Below are 24,016 nucleotides of genomic sequence, written 5' to 3'. Positions count from 1 at the left end.
GCCTCGAGCATGTACATGTCCAAAACAACAACAAATACTATTTCTGGATCATAACATTCGCTGAGAGCCTGCACTTACAACAACAACAACAACATTGACCTTGACAATTGCCTCGGAAACAACAACAACATTGACCTTGGAAATTTAGGTCATTGACCCCATTAACCACGTGTTCTCTCTAGGGACTCTATGCCCATATTTGGGGTGCAAAAAAGTTATAGGTGGCAGCAGGGTGTTCTCGTGGGGGCTTTAGGGTCACCTCTACTACTTATCTGGGCGTATCAGGCGCCAAGATACGGCACCCAGGTATCTGGGCGTATCGTGGCCCTTGTAGCTTGTGCTATTGTGAAGATGCTGATAATGAATAACATGAAAAATTTGTTTTAAAAATATACTTTTGAAAGAATATTTTTAGCGCTACTATTTTAGTAACGTTTATTTAAGTTTTAACATTATTTTTAACGTATGTTTTTTGGAAGGCACTATACTCTCTAAGGGATATGAGTACGTCGTGCTAACGTTTCACTATAAATTGAATTTCTGCCAAGAGCCAGCTTGTCTCTCTCTTCGTGACCTTGAACAGAATCAGGTAACTTACTTTAGTGTAAGTTAAAAAAAAGTTTTTTTTTTTGTAAGTTAAACAACAATTTTTTTTAATGTGTGTAACCCTGGGGAGGCCTATGAGTAGTTTGTTGTTGTGAAGTTTAAATTTAGTCACAGTATTCTACCTTCGGTGCATAATGCCTCTTTAGTCCCGACTTAGCTTGCTATTTTGTCTTTCTGGCTGGTTTTCATGCAGGGTGACCATTCAGTTAAGAAGTGTTTTTATATGTATGCAAAGTATGTGCTTTGGCTGCCAAACTTCCATCACCGTTTATCACCCAAATACGGAGCCCTTTGAGGTTCTTCGAAGATAAGTCGCTAAGCTTTAAAGGACTTTTCTGAATATCCTTCAATAGGCTATTCGTAAATAGTGACGAAGACCACATTGCTTTTCCATCATAAACATGTAGAACAATAGGGAATTTTTCTTTATTTTTTTTTATTTTGATTTTTTTATCTACGACAGTGGAACGCACTGTTGCCTTCCACTGTTTTAGATAAAAAAAAAAAAATCCCTATTGTTCTACTTGTTGCTTATTAATAGGCTATTCATGATGTTTCAGTGTGTTTATTATATTTTTTCTTTCTCTTTTGTCTCTTCCTCAACTAAATCAGCAATGAGATGTATACATACATACATACTATTCGTCTACTGTTTATTTATTATGCTACTAAAATTGTCCACTATTTATTTTTTATTTATTTATTCCTTATAGAAAATAAATAACATTTTGGGTAATTTTAGACAATTTTAGTAGCACTGAAAAATTTCTTGGAGTGGGGGGGGGGGGAATGGGATTTTGTCTTCAATGAAATTAGCCTACAATTTGTATTAATATCAAGAGTCGCAAGGATCATATATGGACCGTAAAACAATTGGTGGACTATTTGTGATAGTATCTCCACCTCTTTCTGCCTGTAAAGTTTTTTCGGTTTGTTTCTACTGGATTTTGTCAATCAAATTATATCACTTGTCACAAAGTATATCACAAAACATATCTCAAATCATATATTATATATCAAATTGTATATAACAAATTATATCACTCGACATTAATTTCCAACTTAGATTTATTGACAGTGGCTTATATGATATATGAGTAGTAAGGGCCCTATTCGTTTAAAACCCACATTGAATTACACGTTGATATGTGTGTGTATTTTCAAGTAATTGGGTTACCAGGGCCATTTGCCTATTACAATGAACGATACATGGCTTGGCAGACAGGTCTTCTATTGTGACATCCATTTTTTGGAGGTCAAACTCATGGATACATGTTTATTTTTTATTTTATTTTTTTTGAACTGGTATTTTTTCAATGAAGCCCATAACACTTTGCAGAAACCCGTGAATGTAGGACTGAATCCAATTACTATTCAATATTTTTCTACATACTTTTATGTAGAATACTCATACTAATACTAACATACTTTTACTGAACGAACAAAACTTTCTCTTAGAAATAATATTTTTCATCACTGATAACACTTTTTCTGTTCGAACTAGCAAGTTTTCTAGCAAAGATACCAAATTTTTTAATAGAAGTAACATTTTTTTATTGTGATAACAAATTTTCTGTCAGAAGTAGCAAGTTCTGCTTAGCACTAACATACATTCTTATCAAAGCAACGATATTTTACTTTAATACTTAGTTGCTTTTACTAAAAACACACAAATGTTTCTTAGAAATAATATTTTTCGTCAGTGATAACACTTTTTCTGGTCGAACTAGAAAGTTTTCTACCAAATATATAAAATTTTTTCTTAGAAGTAACATTTTTTAATTGTGATAACTTTTCTGTCAGAAGTAGCAAGTTTTGCTTAACACTAACAATCCTTCTCATCAAAGTAATGATATGCTACCCTAATACTATCAGACTTTTAATGAAAAAACAAAAATTTCTCTTAGAAATAATATTTTTCGTCAGTCATAAGACTTTTTCTATTCGAACTAGCAAGTTTTCTACCAAAGATATCAAATTTGTTCTTAGAAGTAACATTTTTGATTGTAATAGCAACTTTTCTTTCAGAAGTAGCAAGTTTTTCTTCACACTAACAAACATTCTCATCAAAGTAATGATATTTTACCTTAATACTACCATACTTTTACTGAACACACACAAATTTCCCTTAGAAATAATATTTTTCGTCAGTGATAACACTTTTTCTGTTCGAACTAGCAAATTTTCTACCAAAGTTACCAAATTTTTTCGTAGAAGTAACATTTTTTGATTGTGATAACAACTTTTCTGTCAGAAGTAGCAAGTTTTGCTTAACACTAACAAACCTTCTCATCAAAGTAACGACATTTTACCTTAATACTAACATACTTTTACTGAACACGCACACAAAGTATTCTTAGAAATAATATTTTTCATTTCTATGTCTGAATCTATTTGCTTACATGTCTGGGTTGGTGTTTGGTTAGGTTAGGTTAGGTTAGCTAAGTTAGTTTAGGTTAGCTAAGTTAGGTTAGCTAGTAAACATTTCTCCATGTTTAAGTTAGGTTAGGTTAGGTTAACTTATCCTTAGCGCTCATGATAAGCTAACCTAGCCTAAATAAAGCATGATACCAAGTCGACATGGGTGGATTTTCGGCGAGTATGGTTAGGTTAGGTTAGATCAAGTTAGGTTAGGTTAAGTTAGGTTGGATTAGGTTAGCCTACGTACGCGCGCGTACGTAGACTAACCTAATCTAACCTAACTTAACCTAACCTAACTTGATCTAACCTAACCTAACCATACTCGCCGAAAATCCACCCATGTCGACTTGGTATCATGCTTTAGTTAGGCTAGGTTAGCTTATCATGAGCGCTCATGATAAGTTAACCTAACCTAACCTAACTTAAACATGGAGAAATGTTTACTAGCTAACCTAACCTAACTTAGCTAACCTGACTTAACTTAGCTAACCTAACCTAACCTAACCAAACACCAACCCAGACATGTAAGCAAATAGATTCAGACATAGAAATGAAAAATATTATTTCTAAGAGAATTTCGTGTGCGTGTTCAGTAAAAGTATGTTAGTATTAAGGTAAAATGTCGTTACTTTGATGAGAAGGTTTGTTAGTGTTAAACAAAACTTGCTACTTCTGACAGAAAAGTTGTTATCACAATCAAAAAATGTTACTTCTACGAAAGAATTTGGTATCTTTGGTAGAAAATTTGCTAGTTCGAACAGAAAAAGTGTTATCACTGACGAAAAATATTATTTCTAAGAGAAATTTGTGTGTGTTCAGTAAAAGTATGTTAGTATTATGGTGAAATATCATTACTTTGATGAGAATGTTTGTTAGTGTTAAGAAAAACTTGCTACTTTTGAAATAAAAGTTGCTATTACAATCAAAAATGTTACTTCTAAGAACAAATTTGATATCTTTGGTAGAAAACTTGCTAGTTCGAATAGAAAAAGTGTTATCACTGACGAAAAATATTATTTCTAAGAGAAATTTTTGTTTGTTCAGTAAAAGTATTTTAGTATTAGGGTAGAATATCATTACTTTGATGAGAAGGATTGTTAGTGTTAAGCAAAACTTGCTACTTCTGACAGAAAAGTTGTTATCACAATTAAAAAATGTTACTTCTACGAAAAAATTTGGTATCTTTGGTAGAAAACTTGCTAGTTCGACCAGACAAAGTGTTATCACTGACGAAAAATATTATTTCTAAGAAAAATTTGTGTATTTTTAGTAAAAGTATGTTAGTATTAAAATAAAATATCGTTACTTTGATGAGAATGTTTGTTAGTGTTAAGCAAAACTTGCTACTTCTGACAGAAAAGTTGTTATCACAATCAAAAAAATGTTACTTCTATGAAAATATTTGGTATCTTTGCTAGAAAACTTGCTAGTTCGAACAGAAAAGTGTTATCAGTGATGAAAAATATTATTTCTAAGAGAAAGTTTTGTTTGTTCAGTAAAAGTATGTTAGTATTAGGGGTAAATGTTGTTACTTTGATGAGAAGGTTTGTTAGTGTTAAGCAAGTTAGAGAAATTTTTGTTTGTTCAGTAAAAGTATGTTAGTATTAAGGTAAAATATCATTACTTTGATGAGAAGGTTTGTTTGTGTTAAGCAAAACTTGCTACTTCTGACAGAAAAGTTGTTATCACAATAAAAAAATGTTACTTCTAAGAAAAAATTTGGTATCTTTGCTAGAAAACTTGGTATTTCGAACAGAAAAAGTGTTATCATTGACGAAAAATATTATTTCTAAGAAAAATTTGCGTGTGTTCAGTAAAAGTATGTTAGTATTAAAGTAAAATATCGTTACTTTGATGAGAATGTTTGTTAGTGTTAAGCAAAACTTGCTACTTCTGACAGAAAAGTTGTTATCGCAATCAAAAAATGTTACTTCTATGAAAAAATTTGGTATCTTTGCTAGAAAACTTGCTAGTTCGAACAGAAAAAGTGTTATCATTGAGGAAAAATATTATTTCTAAGAGAAATTTTTGTGTGTTCAGTAAAAGTATGTTAGTATTAGGGTAAGATGTTGCTACTTTGATGAGAAGGTTTGTTTATGTTAAGCAAAACTTGCTACTTCTGACAAAAAAGTTGTTATCACAATCAAAAAATATTACTTCTAAGAAAAAATTTGGTATCTTTGCTAGAAAACTTGCTAGTTCGAACAGAAAAAGTGCTATCATTGACGAAAAATATTATTTCTGAGAAAAATTTATGTGTGTTCAGTAAAAGTATATTAGTATTATAGTAAAATCTAGTTGATTTGATTATAATGTTTGTTAGTGTTATGCAAAACTTGCTACTTCTGACAGAAAAGTTGTTATCACAATAAAAAAATGTTACTTCTATGAAAAAATTTGGTATCTTTGCTAGAAAACTTGCTCGTTCGAACAGAAAAAGTGTTATAATTGATGAATAATATTATTTCTAAGAGAAATTACTGTCCAAGAGACACATACAGCTCAAAGAGATGCACACGGCCAAAAGAGACGTACACATCCAACAGAGACACACACAGCCCACAACGACACAAAAAGACAAAAGAGATATACACAGATCAAAAATATTCAAACTGTCCCAAAGAGACACTCAGCCTAAAGAGACACACACAGCCCAAAGAGAAACACACACAGGCTAAAGAGATACACACAGCCCGAAGAGACGCACAAAGCCCAAGGAGAAAAACACACACATCCCAAAGAGACACAAACAGCCCAAAGAGACAAACACCGACCAAAAAGACTAAAACAGCCCAATGAGACATACAAACAGACCAAAAAGACTCAAACAGCCCAGAGAGACACACAGCCCAAAGCGGCACACACACCTCCTCGCCGGAAAATCCACCCCGGTCGACTTGGTATCATGCTTTAGTTAGGCTATGTTAGCTTATCATGAGCGCTCATGATAAGTTAACCTAACCTAACCTAACTTAAACATGGAGAAATGTTTACTAGCTAACCTAACCTAACTTAGCTAACCTAACCTAACCTAACCTAACCTAACCTAACCAAAAACCAACCCAGACATGTAAGCAAATAGATTCAGACATAGAAATGAAAAATATTATTTCTAAGAGAACTTTGTGTGCTTGTTCAGTAAAAGTATGTTAGTATTAAGGTAAAATATCATTACTTTGATGAGAAGGTTTGTTAGTGTTACGCAAAACTTGCTACTTCTGACAAAAAATTTGTTATCACAATCAAAAAATGTTACTTCTACGAAAAAATTTGGTATCTTTGGTAGAAAATTTGCTAGTTCAAACAGAAAAAGTGTTATCACTGACGAAAAATATTATTTCTAAGAGAAATTTGTGTGTTCAGTAAAAGTATGTTAGTATTAAGGTAAAATATCATTACTTTGATGAGAATGTTTGTTAGTGTTAAGAAAAACTTGCTACTTCTCAAAGAAAAGTTGCTATTACAATCAAAAATGTTACTTCTAAGAACAAATTTGATATCTTTGGTAGAAAACTTGCTAGTTCGAATAGAAAAAGTGTTATCACTGACGAAAAATATTATTTCTAAGAGAAATTTTTGTCTGTTCAGTAAAAGTATTTTAGTATTAGGGTAGAATATCATTACTTTGATGAGAAGGATTGTTAGTGTTAAGCAAAACTTGCTACTTCTGACAGAAAAGTTGTTATCACAATCAAAAAATGTTACTTCTACGAAAAAATTTGGTATCTTTGGTAGAAAAATTTGCTAGTTCGAACAGAAAAAGTGTTATCACTGACGAAAAATATTATTTCTAAGAAAAATTTGTGTGTTTTTAGTAAAAGTATGTTAGTATTAAAATAAAATATCGTTACTTTGATGAGAATATTTGTTAGTGTTAAGCAAAACTTGCTACTTCTGACCGAAAAGTTGTTATCACAATAAAAAAAATGTTACTTCTATGAAAAAATTTGGTATCTTTGCTAGAAAAATTGCTAGTTCGAACAGAAAAAGTATTATCAGTGATGAAAAATATTATTTCTAAGAGAAAGTTTTGTTTGTTCAGTAAAAGTATGTTAGTATTAGGGGGAAATGTTGTTACTTTGATGAGAAGGTTTGTTAGTGTTAAGCAAGTTAGAGAAATTTTAGTTTGTTCAGTAAAAGTATGTTAGTATTAAGGTAAAATATCATTACTTTGATGAGAAGGTTTGTTTGTGTTAAGCAAAACTTGCTACTTCTGACAGAAAAGCTGTTATCACAATCAAAAAATGTTACTTCTAAGAAAAAATTTGATATCTTTGGTAGAAAACTTGCTAGTTCGAACAGAAAAAGTGTTATCATTGAAGAAAAATATTATTTCTAAGAAAAATTTGTGTGTTTTCAGTAAAAGTATGTTAGTATTAATGTAAAATATCGTTACTTTGATGAGAATGTTTGTCAGTGTTAAGCAAAACTTGCTACTTCTGACAGAAAAGTTGTTATCACAATCAAAAAATGCTACTTCTATGAAAAAATTTGGTATCTTTGCTAGAAAACTTGCTAGTTCGAACAGAAAAAGTGTTATCATTGACGAAAAATATTATTTCTAAGAGAAATTTTTGTTTGTTGAGTAAAAGTATGTTATTATTATGGTAAAATGTTTTTACTTTGGTGAGAAGGTTTGTTAGTTTTAATCAAAACTTGCTAATTCTGAATGAAGAGTTGTTATCACAATCAAAAAATTTTACTTCTAAGAAAAAAAATTGGTATCTTTGCTAGAAAACTTGCTCGTTCGAACAGAAAAAGTGCTATCATTGACCAAAAATATTATTTTCAATAAATATTTATGTGTGTTCATTAAAAGTATGTTATTATTATGGTAAAATATGGTTTCTTTGATAAGAATGTTTGTTAGTGCTAGTCAAAACTTGCTAAATCTGACCGAAAAATTGTTTTGACAATCAAAAAATGATACTTCTAAGAAAAAATTTGGTATCTTTGCTTGAAGACTTGTTCGTTGGAACAGGAAAAGTGTTATCATTGACGAAAAATATTATTTCTAAGAGAAATTACTGTCCAAGAGACACATACAGCTCAAAGCGATGCACACGTCCCAAAGAGACGTACACATCCAACAGAGACACACAAAGCCCAAAACGACACAAAAAGCCAAAAGAGATATACACAGAGCAAAAAGATTCAAACTGTCCCAAAGAGACACTCAGCCTAAAGAGACACACACAGCCCAAAGAGAAACACACACAGGCTAAAGAGACACAAACAGACCGAAGAGACGCACAAATCCCAAGGAGAAACACACACACATCCCAAAGAGACACACACAGCCCAAAGAGACAAACGCAGACCAAAAAGACTAAAACAGCCCACTGACACATACAAACAGACCAAACAGACTCACACAGCCCAAAGAGCCACACAGCCCACAGCGGCACACACACCTACTCGCCGGAAAATCCACCCAGGTTGACTTGGTATCATGCTATAGTTAAGTTCTGTTAGCGTATCCTGAACACTCATGATAAGTTAACCTAACCTAACCTAACTTAAACATAGAGAAATGTTTACTAGCTAACCCAACCTAACTTAGCTAACCTAACCTAACTTAGCTAACCTAACCTAACCTAACCAAACACCAACCCAGATATGTATGCAAATAGATTCAGACATAGAAATGAAAAATATTATTTCTAAGAGAACTTTGTGTGCGTGTTCAGTAAAAGTATGTTAGTATTAAGGTAAAATGTCGTTACTTTGATGAGAAGGTTTGTTAGTGTTAAACAAAACTTGCTACTTCTGACAGAAAAGTTGTTATCACAATCAAAAAATGTTACTTCTACGAAAAAATTTAGTATCTTTGGTAGAAAATTTGCTAGTTCGAACAGAAAAAGTGTTATCACTGACGAAAAATATTATTTCTAGGAGAAATTTGTGTGTGTGTTCAGTAAAAGTTTGTTAGTATTAAGGTAAAATATCATTACTTTAATAAAAATATTCGTTAGTGTGAAGAAAAATTTGCGAATTTTGAAAGAAAAGATGCTATTACAATAAAAAATGTTACTTCTAAGAACAAATTTGGTCACTTAGGCAGAAAAAATGCTAGTTTGGAAAGAAAAAGTCTTATGACTGACGAAAAATATTATTTCTAATAGAAATTTTTGTGTGTTAAGTAAAAGTATGTTAGTATTAGGGTAAAATATCATTACTTTGATGAGAAGGTCTGTTAGAGTTTAGCAAACCTTTCTACTTGTGATATACAAGTATATATCAATGTAGAGATATTGAGAGTATAAAATAATATTCGGTGTATGTGGTAAAAAGCTTGTTCTTTCGACCAGAAAAAAGTTTTTTCACTTTCGACATAATCTATTTATAAGAGCCCGTGTTGTTTTTTGAGTTCAAGCTAGTTAATATTTAAGTAAAATATCGCTAATTTGATGAGAATGTTTGTTAGTGTTAAGGAAAACTTGCTACTTCTGACAGAAAAGTTGTTATCACAATCAAAAAAATTTTACTTCTATGAACAAATTTGGAATCTTTGCTAGAAAACTTGCTAGTTCGAACAGAAAAAGTGTTATCATTGATGAAAAATATTATTTCTAAGAGAAAGTTTTGTTTTTTCAGTAAAAGTATGTTAGTATTAGGGGAACATGTTGTTACTTTGATGAGAAGGTTTGTTAGTGTTAAGCAAGTTAGAGAAATTTTTGTTTGTTCAGTAAAAGTATGTTAGTATTAAGGTAAAATATCATTACTTTGATGAGATGGTTTGTTTTTGTTAAGCAAAACTTGCTACTTCTGACAGAAAAGTTGTTATCACAATCAAAAAATGTTACTTCTAAGAAAAAATTTGGTATTTTTGCTAGAAAACTTGCTAGTTCGAACAGAAAAAGTGTTATCACTGACGAAAAATATTATTTCTAAGAGAAATTTGCGTGTGTTCAGTAAAAGTATGTTAGTATTAAAGTAAAATATCGTTACTTTGATGAGAATTTTTGTTAGTGTTAAGCAAAACTTGCTACTTCTGACAGAAATGTTGTTATCACAATAAAAAAATGTTACTTCTATGAAAAAATTTGGTATCTTTGCTAGAAAACTTGCTAGTTCGAACAGAAAAAGTGTTATCATTGATGAAAAATATTATTTCTAAGATAATTTTTTGTTTGTTCAGTAAAAGTATGTTAGTATTCGGGTAAAATGTTGTTACTTTGGTGAGAAGGTTTGTTAGTGTTAATCAAAACTTGCTACCTCTGACAAAAAACTTGTTATCACAATCAAAAAATGTTACTTCTAAGAAAAAAATTGTTTTCTTTGCTAGAAAACTTGCTAGTTCGAACAGAAAAAGTGCTATTGTGTATTATAACAACCACAAAGTTTCACCCTCAAGTCCTCTTTTAAAATGTCTCTAACTGTTTCACCGAAATAATTCCCTAAAATAATAATTTGTTCTGAAAAGATATAATAAAGCCTTAAAAGGTATTATAATGGGGGACTCGGGTGCCATTGGGGGGCGGGGGGCCCTCTGGGAGCCAAGAGAACCTTTGAGGACCGGGGGCTTCCTGCGGGGTTGGGGTGGGGGGATCGGAGCCCTTTGGGGTTGCGGTAAGGGACCTCACAACACTGTTCAAATGGAACTTGTGTATTATAACGAGCACAGAGTTTCACCCTCAAGTCCTCTTCTAAAATCATCTTTTAAATCATCTTTTAAAAAGTCTCTAACTGTTTCACCGAAATAATTCCCCAAAATAATAATTTGTTCTGAAAAGACATAATAAAGCCTTAAAAAGTATTATAATGGGGGACTCAGGAGCCATTGGGGCGCCGGGGGGCCCTTTGGGGGCCCAGAGAACCTTTGAGGACCGGGGGTTTCCTTGGGGGTTGGGGTGGGGTATCGGAGCCCTTTGGGGTTGTGGTAGGGGACCTCACAACACTGTTCAAATGGAACTTGTGTATTATAACGACCACAGAGTTTCACCCTCAAGTCCTCTTCTAAAATCATCTTTTAAAATGTCTCTAACTGTTTCACCGAAATAATTCCCTAAAATAATAATTTGTTCTGAAAAGATATAATAAAGCCTTAAAAGTATTATAATGGGGGACTCAGGAGCCATTGGGACGCCGGGGGCCCTTTGGGAGCCCAGAGAACCTTTGAGGACCGGGGGTTTCCTTCGGGGTTGGGATGGGGGGATCGGAGCATTTTGGGGTTGTGGTAAGGGACCTCACAACACTGTTCAAATGGAACTTGTGTACTATAGCGAGCACAGAGTTTCACCCTCAAGTCCTCTTCTAAAATCATCTTTTAAATCATCTCTTAAAATGTCTCTAACTGTTTCACCGAAATAATTCCCTAAGAGAAAATATATAATAAAGCCTTAAAAAGTATTATAATGGGGGACTCAGGAGGCTTTGGGGCGCGGGGGGGCCCTTTGGGAGCCCAGAGAACCTTGGAGGACCTGGGGTTTCCTTGGGTTTGGGGGGGGGGGGATCGGAGCCCTTTGGGGTTGTGGTAAGGTACCTCACAACACTGTTCAAATGGAACTTATGTACTATAACGACCACTGAGTTTCACCCTCAAGTCCTCTTCAAAAATCATCTTTTAAATCATCTCTTAAAATGTCTCTAACTGTTTCACCGAAATAATTCCCTAAAATAATAATTTGTTCTGAAAAGATATAATAAAGTCTTAAAAAGTATTATAATGGGGGACTCAGGAGCCATTGGGGTGCTGGGGGTCCTTTGGGGGTCCAGAGAACCTTTGAGGACCGGGTGCTTCCTTCGGGGTTGGGTGGGGGATCGGAGCCCTTTGGGGATGTGGTAAGGGACCTCACAACACTGTTCAAATGGAACTTGTGTATTATAACGACCACAGAGTTTCACCCTCAAGTCCTCTTCTAAAATCATCTTTGAAAATGTCTCTAACTGTTTCACCGAAATAATTCCCTAAAATAATAATTTGTTCTGTTAAGATATAATAAAGCCTTATAGTCAGATACCTAAATTAAGGGCCTATAAATCTTTTTGTACCTACAATTTGTATAGAATGAAGTGTTTTTTATAGCAGATACCCCCCCCCCCCCCCGTGCAACTGAACCCCCCGTGCAACTGAACCCCTGTATAACCGAAACCCCGTACAACTGAACCTCCGTGCTACTGAATCCTTGTGCAACTCGACCCCATTTAACTAATCCCCGTGTAACTGAATCCGCATGTAACTGAACCCATCGTGCAAGTCAACCCTCGTGCAACTCATCTCCCTCAAAACACTTTTCAGCCATTTCTTGTTAATTTTTTTTATTTCTAAACTATTTAAAATTGACAACACTGTGCAAATCATCACTTGTGTATTATACAGTACACATTCATTCCATCTCCTCCAAAACACTTTTCAGTCATTTCTTGTTAAAATTATCCAATCACTAATTACCCCTTTTTTTTCTCCACCTTCAAATGTTCCTTTAGTCATTGCCCAGTTAACACTAAGATGTAAATTGAGTAATCCTCTCGCAATAACAAACCAAACCAGATTATACCCACCTAACCAGATCAAAAATGGCGGTCACACTAACTTGATTAGTAATTGGATTCAGATATACTACGAACGGACTTTCAGTCCTACATTCACGGGTTTCTGCAAAGTGTTATGGGCTTCATTGAAAAAATACCAGTTTAAAAAAAAAAAATAAATAAACATGTATCCATGAGTTTGACCTCCAAAAAATTGGTGTCATAATAGAAAACCCGTCTGCCAACCCATGTATCGTTCATAGTAATAGGTAAATGACCCTGATAACCCAATTACTTGAAAATACACACACACATCCACGTGTAATTCAATGTGGATTTTAATGTGGATTTTAAACGAATAGGACCCTTACTACTTATATGGCTGTTAATTGATAAGTTAGCCCGTTGAGATGTCTCAAACTGAATTTTTTTAAAGAAAAAAAATAATGATAAATTATTTTACTTTCTCTGGTGCCATAGCCATGTGCCATCTCCCCTACGGAGATGACTGCTTCTGAAACCCTCGTTCTTACCCCATTAAGATTTCAATTTGGTAAGCCGCATTAAGCCGCCTACTACATTAAATTTTAATATCACATTAACAAAATCCATATGAAACCTGTATTATTAAGAAAACCTTTCAAATCCATGTTCCAAAAACACAGAAAAGAATACTCCAAATCAATTTTTTGAGACAAAATAAGTGAAATTATCTTATTAGTAGTGTGCCAAAAATATAACAATTAATTTCCGAATCATATTTTTCCAAGGAAACTTTATTGAGAATTTAATTATTATTACACAAAATATATGTGTATAATTGTGTGGGTGCTATTTTATTGTTGTGTTGACGGTATTATTCTTTATAGCTCTTTTTAATATTTGGATTTTGTATAAAAGAATTGTTATATTGTAGGTAGTATTTCTATATACCTAGAAGACATAAAGAATGTTGACTTTTTTGGAAAGTACGGCGTGGAAGAAGTTATCGAATTTGCATTTCTTGTTGTTAAAGACAAACATACGCGTCGAGGGATTGCAAAGGTAGTTAAGTTCAACGTTTTTCCCTGTTTCTTTTTCATTTAAATGTCTTATTTAATATTTTAACGTATTATTTAATGGCTGTTCTATATTAATTTTTTATTTTAAAATGAATATTTTTTAATTTTTTCTCTTATAAAGGAATTTTGAATTCGAATGGCTTGGGTAAGGATGTAACACAATACACAAGACTACATAGCTAAGGTTATCGATCCTGATAATCTTGGTTTCTGAGTCTTTTAAACCTGAATCTAAACCATAATCTCTGGTGCACTGGCGCCCCAAAAAGTAATTGACACGTGCGATCTAAATATTTAAATATCATAAGAATTAGAGATATACCTTTAAGAGTAATGTTTTTCACTAAGGATGGGTCGTCAGTATACCCGGGTGGATGCTCCCTGGAATCTAAAATTGAAGCAGCATCTTCCAATTTTTGGGGCCCAAAGGTACGTAAAATTTGTATACTAGTTTACTAATTCCGGTCCCCTAGAAAAAATCCAATAAACTAATTGAAACTAATTAAGGAAACCCCATATAGACTCGTCCTAGCCGAGTTGTTGGCACGCTAGACTTGAAATCCTCTGACCCTGAAGACAGGGGTTCTCAGTCCGGGTGTCGCTGGTTATTTGGTTATTTGGGGGTTAGTGGTTATTTGGGGGTTAGTTATTTGGGGGTTAGTTATTTGGGGGTTATTTGGTTAGTGACGCGACTCTGTAAGCTAAGCCAGATTCGACCCAGCTCTAAATGGGTACCCGGACAAATCTAAGAAAGGTAAACAGGAAGGGTGATGGAAAGCAAAAGTGGTTGGCCCCCAGCCCCCCCTACTGCACTTCCTGGCTGAAGAGCAATGAAGGGCCTTTATTTGTGTTGTCAAGTAATTTTAATTCGCAAGGATTCCAAAAGGTAAAACAAATTACATAAAACGTTACAGATGGGGCCTTTGAGCCTCACATTCTTGGTTTTCAAGGGTCTCCACACTTGAGTGTGAGTCTTAGCCTCTATAGACTCTGTATGGAGACATAGTCTATAGTCTGTATCGAGACGGATTATTTGCAGATGTAGATTTTGCAAGTGTAATTTATTCACAGGTACATACTTGCTACTATTAATTTTTTTTTTTAAAGAAGTAATGAGTGAAGCTGAAACTGAAAACAAGCAAAATTTTTGCTCCCCAGTTTGTACAAAATAAATATGCAAAATCTAGCTCAAATAAACTTACTTGTAATATTTCCCACCCTCTGTAGAATTAAAAAACTAGCGCTTTATTGAAACCGTCCTTCCAAACAAAAAATATGTTCTGCTTAGGAGCAGAAAACTCAATGTTGACTGCAGAAAATATAGGATTAAATTATGAGGGTCTTAATAACTTTTAATGTAACTTTTTAGATAACTTTTAGTGTACAATTCCCTCAAAAACTTCAAGTTTGCTGCTGTTGTTGAAGTTTTGGACAAATAAAAACCGAACTTCTCGAAATCAAAACTGTTTTCGGTAAAGTGTAAACTGTGTTTTTAATGTTACCCTTATAGTTCTTCCCAGCCTTGCCACTCTAAAAACAGCAACAAAAAGCTATTTTGGGTGCTATATGGCAGCCTAGGATAGAGTTACTAAGACACATTTTAAGAAGCAATCAGAGAGCGGTAGTTGCTCGTAAATTAGTCATTGAATATATCATTGCTATTTTTCGGTAGCCTGCTAGCCTTGTTGTACAAATAGAATTAGGAGTGAATAGTGGACTGATAGACTAAAAGATCGGAGGGGTTTAGACCCTCGTAACAAGTCTGTTGGTAATCTTGAAATTTGTATTCCCTAGCATTTCGAACATCTTTGAGGAAAAATTGATGATTTGAGTAGTAAGCGCCCAATTACCACTGAATACACATGCACTTTCACAAGCCTGAGGCATGGATATGTGTGTGTATTTTCAAGTAATTGGGTTACCAGGGCCAGTGACCTATTACAATCAGCCCTACATGAGTTGACAGACAGATTTTTTATTAAGATGGTCATTTTTTGTGTGTCAATCGATTAGAGAACGATTGGTGGTTACTCAATATGATAATTTGATTGGTTGGTTTTTTAAAAAACTTGCTAAGCTATAGTGTACCCAATTAAAAAACCCGATTTAATATCCGTAACCTGAATCCTAATTTCCACAATGCTTTAAGACAATGCTTATACTACACTATATATTATTAACTTTTGAAAACAATGGATTTGTCAATTTTGAATGTGAGTACACATTTCATTCTTTTATTTCCCCAAAAAAAAATACAAAGAACAACGTTTTGATAGTGAATTCAAATGTAATATGAGCTTGGCCCCCCTTCCCTCCCATAATAACAGCTATTAAGAATAGGACAACCGTATTTGAGAAAAACGGCAAACCGTGCTTATTCCTACTGTGTAAATAAAATCCCTCTCCTCTCGGAGTGTGTTTACAAGTTTTCATTGTTTTGAAAATCACTACTTTATCTTTTGAAAACAAGCTTTTTCCAAAAATGTTGTTTTTTTCTGGTTTGAATGAAGAGCTTGCGTATTACAAAGAGAGAGTGGGAGTTTTAGGGGTTGAATTGCATATGCTCTTGGTATACATGGGGTTTGTCTAGGTCCGATGTCAGTGTTAATGACTTTGGGAAAAAGATAATTTGGGAGGGGGCCTAGTTGCCCTCCATTTTTTTTTTTGTTACTTAAAAAGAATATTAGAACTTTTAGTTTCAGTTCTAATGAGCCCGCGGGAAAATCTAGGACTACTGGGTTAATACAATCACCCCAGGGAAAAAAAACAAAAAAAACATGTAGGCCTAAACATACATCCGTGATTTTTCTTCTGGCAAAAAATATAAAATTCCATAGTTTTGGAGGTGGGAGCTTTTAACTTCTATAGTAGGGTTCTCTGATGGTATGATTTTCATTAATGTTCTATGAGTTTTTGAGGGTGCGTTCCTCTTTTTTCGAAAATAAGTCGAATTGTTCTCAGGTACGTAACTTTTGACCTGATTAGCTAAACTGGATGAAACTTATATGTTTGAAATCATCTTCATCCAGATTTGCTCTTTGCGATAATGTTTTTATTGTTTTAAAATATAAAGCTTTGAGACAGGTTTAAACTTTACCGTAAAAAGAGAGACGTTGATGAAGGGAAAGTCCCTTTCATATAGAGAGTAATTTCCTTTCGTTTTAAGTTTCAATGTCGCTCCTTACTTTCAGTTTAAAAAACTTGTTTTTTTTTTAATTTCTGATCGTTTTTTAGTTAATGTAGCTTTTATTTGCTTAAAAATTTTACTTTTCTTTTACCAAATGGATGTCTTTACAAATCAACTCACGTAACTAACTTCTATATTCCTATATTTTTCTTCTGGCAAAAAATACAAAGTTGCAGATTTTTGCATATATGGGCTTGAAACCTATGCAATAGAGTTTTCTGATATACTGAATCTGATAGTGTGGTTTTTATTAAAATTCATTCACTTGTAGAGGGTGTTTCCCCCTCTTTAAAAAAAAATCGGGTAAATTTTCCTCAGACTCGTACCCTTTGATGAGTGATACTAAACTTTAATAAAATTTATATATTTAGAATCAGTATAATAAACACATAGTTTTGATACATTTATTAACATCAAAATTCCGATTTTAAAACTTTGGATTACTATTGAGCTATATGGCTTGTTTTTTTATTGTTTTTTTCTATTAACTGTATGCTTTTAAGCATATTATGGGGAGGGGTCCCCACGTAGTCAATACCACACACTTTAATTATAAAGTTTAAAAAAAAAATTTTGATTAACAACCCACTGAATCACACAGGCCGTTTTAATTAGACAATACAACTCTTTTGAAAGCACTAAAAAAAAAAAATTGTAGCGTAAAAAACTAGGTAATTACTTGGGGAGAACCCCCTCACATACATTATAATTTCTGTTCGTTTTTATTTATCAGTAGGGAATTAATAATATGAGCACATTTAAGCTATTATATTCATCACGCATTATTGAGAAATAAAATTCTTGAATTTACACGCGATGTGGTCAAAATTTTACATAATAATAATTTATACAGAAAGATGGATAATGGGGTTTTGTTTTTTTTTCATGCTATAATTGTCCTTTTTTTTAAATGTATATTATAAGTTACATAGAAACCCAGTCGAAAAAAAAACCAATATTGAGTGATAATTCCAAAATTCAAGCCGCAAAGCCAACAATTATAAAATTTGACGGTCGAATTACGCACGACTTGGACCAACCATCAATCCCCCAACTCATTATACCAGGGGCCTCTCACACCATTTTCGGCGCTATTCTAGGTGGAAGGAAGTTGAAGAGAATGGACGACTTCTCATAATGCCACTGCCCTGCCTAATCAAGGTCGTGAGGTTGACCTCCATCATTTTTTGGCAAAGACTTCAGATGGAAAAACTCAGTTAGAATTTTTAAGTATATATATATAATTTCTTCATTGCAGATTTTCAAAAATAAGGTAAATTTTCTCATGCGCATAACTCTTGATGAGTAGAACTTAAATTTGTTTCTAAAGCATCCTATAATGTCCCTACTAAATTTTCTTTCATTATCCAAATTAGCAATATATAAGGGAATGCTTATAACACTGGAATAGCTTATCATACATTTCTAAAAAACCTTACCTTGTAACTTCTCTTCTAACCTAGACGTTTTTCTAATGCAAAAATCCAATATTCATTTAAACAAACTAACTATATGAAAACATACAATTCTCTATTTCACAGTTGAATACCATTCTTAAACTGGGGTATGTTTTGCAGTAAGCTTATTCGTACATCCAGCACCTATCGAAATCTCCTATCGCTACATTTGAGTTTTAATCCGGTCGATATCTATAATTTGAATTTTGAGTGAGGTTATTTTGGCAGGACATGCCTCTCCGATCAGATATATTAACACATAAGAAGAAGGTTTTTAATAATCTCCAAGTATTTGTTCACAAAAATTTCAAAAAATATTATTTAAGCGAACTATTTCCAACCCATTTTTTCATCGAAGCAGACAGAATTATTTTATAGGATGTTTTCGAGACGTAATTGGAGGCTGTTCTAATTAAACAGTATTATAAGCTCCAATATCACGACTCAAAAATGTATCAATCATTCTACTTTAAAGAATGCTCCCGGTTCCCAAGGATCCTTCCAGGGGGGGCTATAAAAGGAAACATCTCTAAAAGGACAGAATTTGAATTGTACTTTAATTGTTAATATGGATGGAGAAAAAAAGTTGTTCTCTCTCTTATAACGAATCATTTAGTCTAAGTCAACTAAATTCACAAGTTCAAGCAAATTTATTACCAAAATACATAGGAAAATTCAGATTGTTGAGAGAGTAACTCCACCAACCACTGAAGTAAGGGATTCATGTCTATTAACTGAAGCTGAGGAGCAAGTGTTCATACAGCATACTGCATCGCTTTAACGATGGTCAATTTTTATTGAGAGTTATACTGAAGAGGGTCAAGCACTGGAGTTGGACCAGTAATTCGTGCTTTTGTTCTAAAAATTTTTGAAATAAAGCCACTGGTTTTTTTTATCGTTCTCTTGTTCTAACTTACCCTCTAAGAATCAGACTACATTTTCCTGACTAAAACAATATATATTTTTTTAACATGTTCAGTTGTCATAATGAAAGACATAAGGCAATGTAACTTTTTTTTCTTCTTCTTTTAATTGTTCAGCTGGTGGGACAATGACTATGAGAAATTGACATTGCTTTTTAAATTTATAAAAATTATAGTTATTTTATAAAAGAAATAAAACCTTTTTTTCTATAGATTTAAGATGAAGCACCACCATTAATACCGTTGAGCGATAAACCAAGTGTATTTACAGAAGTAATTTTGTCGCCACCACCACAGTACAGTAATGAGGCTAAGCTACTTCTAGAGAATGTGGAGCGGGGGAGGTGGTTCCTTAATGACGTTTTTGGGGACCGAGCTATTATAGATGACTTAAGATGTGATATCGACATGCTTGAGGATCCGGAGTAGACAGATAGTTTTATGCGTGAACATTTAAGTAATGCTACAAGTGCATCTGAACCGGGTCCTCATAACGAAATTCCATCACAGTAAAATACAGGCTGGCTCGATCAATTGTCCGCAAACACCTTGGAATATGTGCTAGAGGACCTCATGCCATATCCAACCAATGTGATTGAACAAACTGGGAGTGGTGGTGTTGACAATTCCCTCTTACCCTCCTCCACCATTCCACTTAATGTTAAAGACAGTAGTAGTAATACAATAGCAATATTATCCCCTCGTCTGGATTTTCTTCAGTCCAACTCCACATTGTACCACATACTGCTCAACAGGACCCAATTCAGTGACTCTTTCACCTCCTTAGTCCCAGAGGATATAATAACAGACCCCCTGGCCATTACAAAGTCCTATACTGATAAGATTCGAGCCATTCTTGAACAACACATAGGGGTGTGGGGAGTGGGGGTCAGTTTAAAAGCATCAAGAGCACTAAAAATATTTTTTTTAAATTAAAGTGTGGGTGAGTTGTATTCGAAATACTTGCACACAGAGATGTTGGCAATACACCCGCATTTATCACAGTATGGGGAGGTTTTTCTAAATTGGGATAATTGGATTCAAAGTAAGTGGGAAAGTTATAACGAGGGGGGTAGTGGATCTGTGGTTTTAGTTATTGAAAGTTTAAATGTTAATATTTGTAGATTTAAAAAGGATTTTATATTAAGAGATGGGCATGGGGAAAGCGCTATTGTATTAAAAAATCATTCTGATTTAGAGGGGTGTAAGGGGATACAACGAATCTGTTTTGATACGAGGCTGCAGTATTTCAAGTATTAATTTTTAATTGCAGCATGCAGACCACTTCAAATAGATGCATCTAAGAAAAAGTTGGATAAAATGGCAGTTAATGGTAGGCAGGGTTCAAAGTTCCCCAAAGTAAATTTTAATTGTTTAAATGGTCAATATCCCGTGACACTAAAAGGAATAGATATTTTTGAGCTGGCTAATGAATATTTAAAGATTGGTGTCACGGTGTTACATTATGAACCAGAATTTGACGAGGGTCAGCATTCCGATAAGACGGGTGTCTTATTTCCAGTGCGGGCTTCTTCAATTGAATCACTAGAACATTTGGTGTGGCTTCTATACACCCCACCCACACTCCGATTAAATTGGTCATTTCAATCCAATTACGGATATTAGTAGGGTTCTAAATGAGGGTAAAAAATGTGGTGGTGTTTGTTATTACTGTCCAAGATGTCTCTCAAGATTTCGCTCTGATTTAAAGTTAAAGCATCACATGAAACACTGTAAACGTCATGGATACCAGGCTGTGGAGACGGTAAGCGGTGATAGAGTGATCTTACGTTTAAAAAATTTTCAAAACTCGCTCTTACAGAGCAATAAGATCATTTTGGACTGCGAGGCTAAGCTGACGAACGTTTGCGACCCGTCAAATTCAAATCGTGTTAAAATATATGAAGCCATAGGGGTTTCTCAGGCTCACGAGCATCGAGATTCTAATAATACTGTGCAAGTGTTGGATGTAGTTGAGATGTTAAATGACGGCGAAGACTGCATGCGCTCGGCATTGGTCAGTGTAATCAAAACAGCGAACGGTGCAATTTCGCGCCTTCGTTATACAAACTATATTATGCTCCTATCACCAGATGACATAGTGGCTATTAAAAATCGTAAAATGTGTTGGGTTTGCAAGGGAGAATTTGACGATGGTGTTGGGAATGGTGGAAGGAGGAAGGTGATTACCATGATCATTTGTGGCAGGAAATTACATCGGGAGGGAGTAACTTTAGAGGGGTAGCACACCAGTCATGCAATTTAAACGTTATACAAAAATATTTCATACCTGTTATTATACACAATTCTAATGACGACTTAACATTTGTTCTTCTGGTGTATGCCAACATTGTCAACGGAGAAGTTGTAGATGACGCATGGATGGATGGTTCTTTCTCTGAGAATATCGTACCTAATTCATCAGAGAAGTTACTACTACTATAATTCACGTGGACGACTGTTGACAAGGGCAACACCTGCCTGAATAAAATCTATTTTTTAGACTCTTTCAGCTTCTTCCCCAAATCCTTAAGTCAATTGATTCAGTTGCAGAAAAGTGACAATTTTGATAGCTTCCCCCTACTCAAACAGCGCGGCCCCGATGATGAAATTTATGATTTATTAACGTGTAAGGGTATATATCTATATGATTATTACAACTCTGGCTCGAGGCTAGATGAGGTGTCATTACCATCCATTGAAGCTTTTTAAAATTATCTTACTGAGAGCGAGTGCTCCACTAGCGACTGTGAATTTGCTAAGAGGATTTGGGCAAAGGGCGGGTGTAAAAAAGGGTGGTATTATTGTAAACTATACTTAACCATTGATGTACTCACTCTTCTGGACATTGTGTACAAAAATACGGATGAAATCTATGGGGACTTTGGGTTGGAGTTGGGTTATTATTTTTCCACTCCCCATTTGGTGATGGACTTTATACTTAAAATCAGCAAAGAATAAATAGGTCTGATCGCCGATGTGGATCAGCATCTGTTTGTAGAGATATCAATGAGGGGTGGGTATGTTTTTCACGGGGATCGTATCATGAAAACTGATCCGAGTGGACAGCACACCGATGAAAAGTCGGACGCAGTTTTTTTGGATATGAATTCTCTTTACCCATCGGCAATGTCTAACTACTGTTTACCGTGTGGCACTTATAAATGGCTTAACAATCCCTGTGCTTCAAATTTCCCCGACATTGCCAGTGTTGAGGAGAATGGGGCACAGGGATGGTTTATTGAAATTGACGGTGAAATACCCATGGAAATCCATGACTCGGTAAAAGACTCTGTTTTTCCGTGCATATATAGACCGGTGGGTAGGGAATCTCTAAGCCCCTACAATTCATCTTTAGTAGAGGACGGGAGTATGCACTGGGTACCTTCAAAACAAAAACTAATTGCCGACCTCTACCCGAAACAGAATATCGTTGTTCATCACGTGCTATTGATATGGATGGTGTCCAATGGTTTCAAGGTCACAAAGATTCATAGAGCCCTCCAATTTGATCAAAAGCCCTACATGAAAACGTTTATTGACACCTTTGTCATGAAGCGTTCACAAGCGAAAACGAAAGTTTAAAAAGAAGTCTATAAACTCTTTTTGAACTCAGCTTTAGGTAAAATGTGCGAGAGCTTACGACACAGAACTCGATATGACACTGTAACCAACCCTAAAGATTGTGTTCGAATCATTGCGGATCCGAACTACACGTCGTTCACAATCATAGACTCTGATATGGTGCTCCTACATCGCAAGAAAATAAACATTGTATTAAATAAAGATATTGCAGGCAGAAGTGCAATAACTGAAATATCCAAGAAACTCATGTTGTCATTTTATTATAATGTATGCAAGGTACAGTGGCCGATTAAGGGACAAGTTCAAGTGTATTACGGGGACACTGATTTACTCCTTTTAAAATTAAACAAAGAAAATATTGTGATAAATTCGCGGTAGGGTAAGGACACGTGCCCACAAATAGTATACACTAAACTAGACGAATCCCTCTACTCGGAGCCTGTGTGACATCGGGCCCCGAATCATAACTTATAGCTAAATTATGACACAGGTAGTGATCTGATATCCATAGGTGTGTTTCCTGGACCGAAGGTATACTGTGTGGAAACGCACGACAAGGATATCAAACAAGTTTGCAAGGGGGTACCTACACACTTTGTAAAAAATAATTTTGACATGAGTGTGTATAGAAACTGTGTGAAACGTAGTTTAGTGCCATGTACGAAATTCTCGGTGATTATATCTCTACGGTTTACAAAATACACTTTTTTTGTTGCGAAAAACGACTGGTCGGCAATATCGTAAAAATTCTTTGTTCTTGAGGTTGTTGTTAAGTTAATACCACACGTGATTTTTCTAACTCCAGACAGAGTTAAATGTGTATAGTACATAAAACAACTCCGTCAATAAAAATTAACTTAAATTCACTAAAAAAAAGAGTATAAATTGGGTGGGAGGGTTTTTTGGGTAATTAGGTGTTTTTTAAAATTCTTTTTTTTCTTTATCACAATCAATTTTCAATGTGTGTGTGTGTGCAAGGCAGATCAATTTCCAGTATTTAATGCCAGCCCCGGCCGGGGCCCGCCACAGTGGGCCCCGGCTTCCGGCGCCGGGCGCTTCCCGGCCCCCGGCCGCCGCAGGGGCCGCCCCCGGGGGGAGTGGGGACCCCAAAATTTAAAATGTTGTAAGTAAAAGTGTATGATATTATTTCACAAGTGTGCATTAGTCCAATAAATGTTGTATTTTTTTTATAAATAAAAAAAAAGTGTATTTATTTAAGTGTTTTTTTTCTAGTGGTTATGTAAATGTTGTATTTTTTTTATTATAAATAAATTAAAAAAAAAAGTGTATTTTTTTTTATTC

The 24,016-nt window shown here is 34.4% G+C and overlaps 1 protein-coding gene across 1 annotated transcript in view; it reads left to right on the top strand.

Annotated features, from left to right (window-relative positions):
• LOC148941134 (uncharacterized) overlaps positions 1–24,016 on the top strand; it is a 49,643-nt gene that overhangs the window by 7,903 nt on the left and 17,724 nt on the right. Inside the window, exon 2 of the mRNA XM_089104587.1 lies at positions 13,402–13,545. Coding sequence (XP_088960713.1) covers positions 13,402–13,545 — 144 coding nt within the window. The remainder of the gene's footprint in view (positions 1–13,401; positions 13,546–24,016) is intronic.

The sequence above is a fragment of the Artemia sp. Qi Xiang Cuo genome, chromosome 18, assembly GCF_049724085.1.
Source record: "Artemia sp. Qi Xiang Cuo chromosome 18, ASM4972408v1, whole genome shotgun sequence".
Lineage (NCBI taxonomy): Eukaryota > Metazoa > Arthropoda > Branchiopoda > Anostraca > Artemiidae > Artemia > Artemia sp. Qi Xiang Cuo.
The sequence above is the reverse complement of the archived record's forward strand: the minus strand, read 5'-3'. Positions and strand labels throughout refer to the sequence as shown.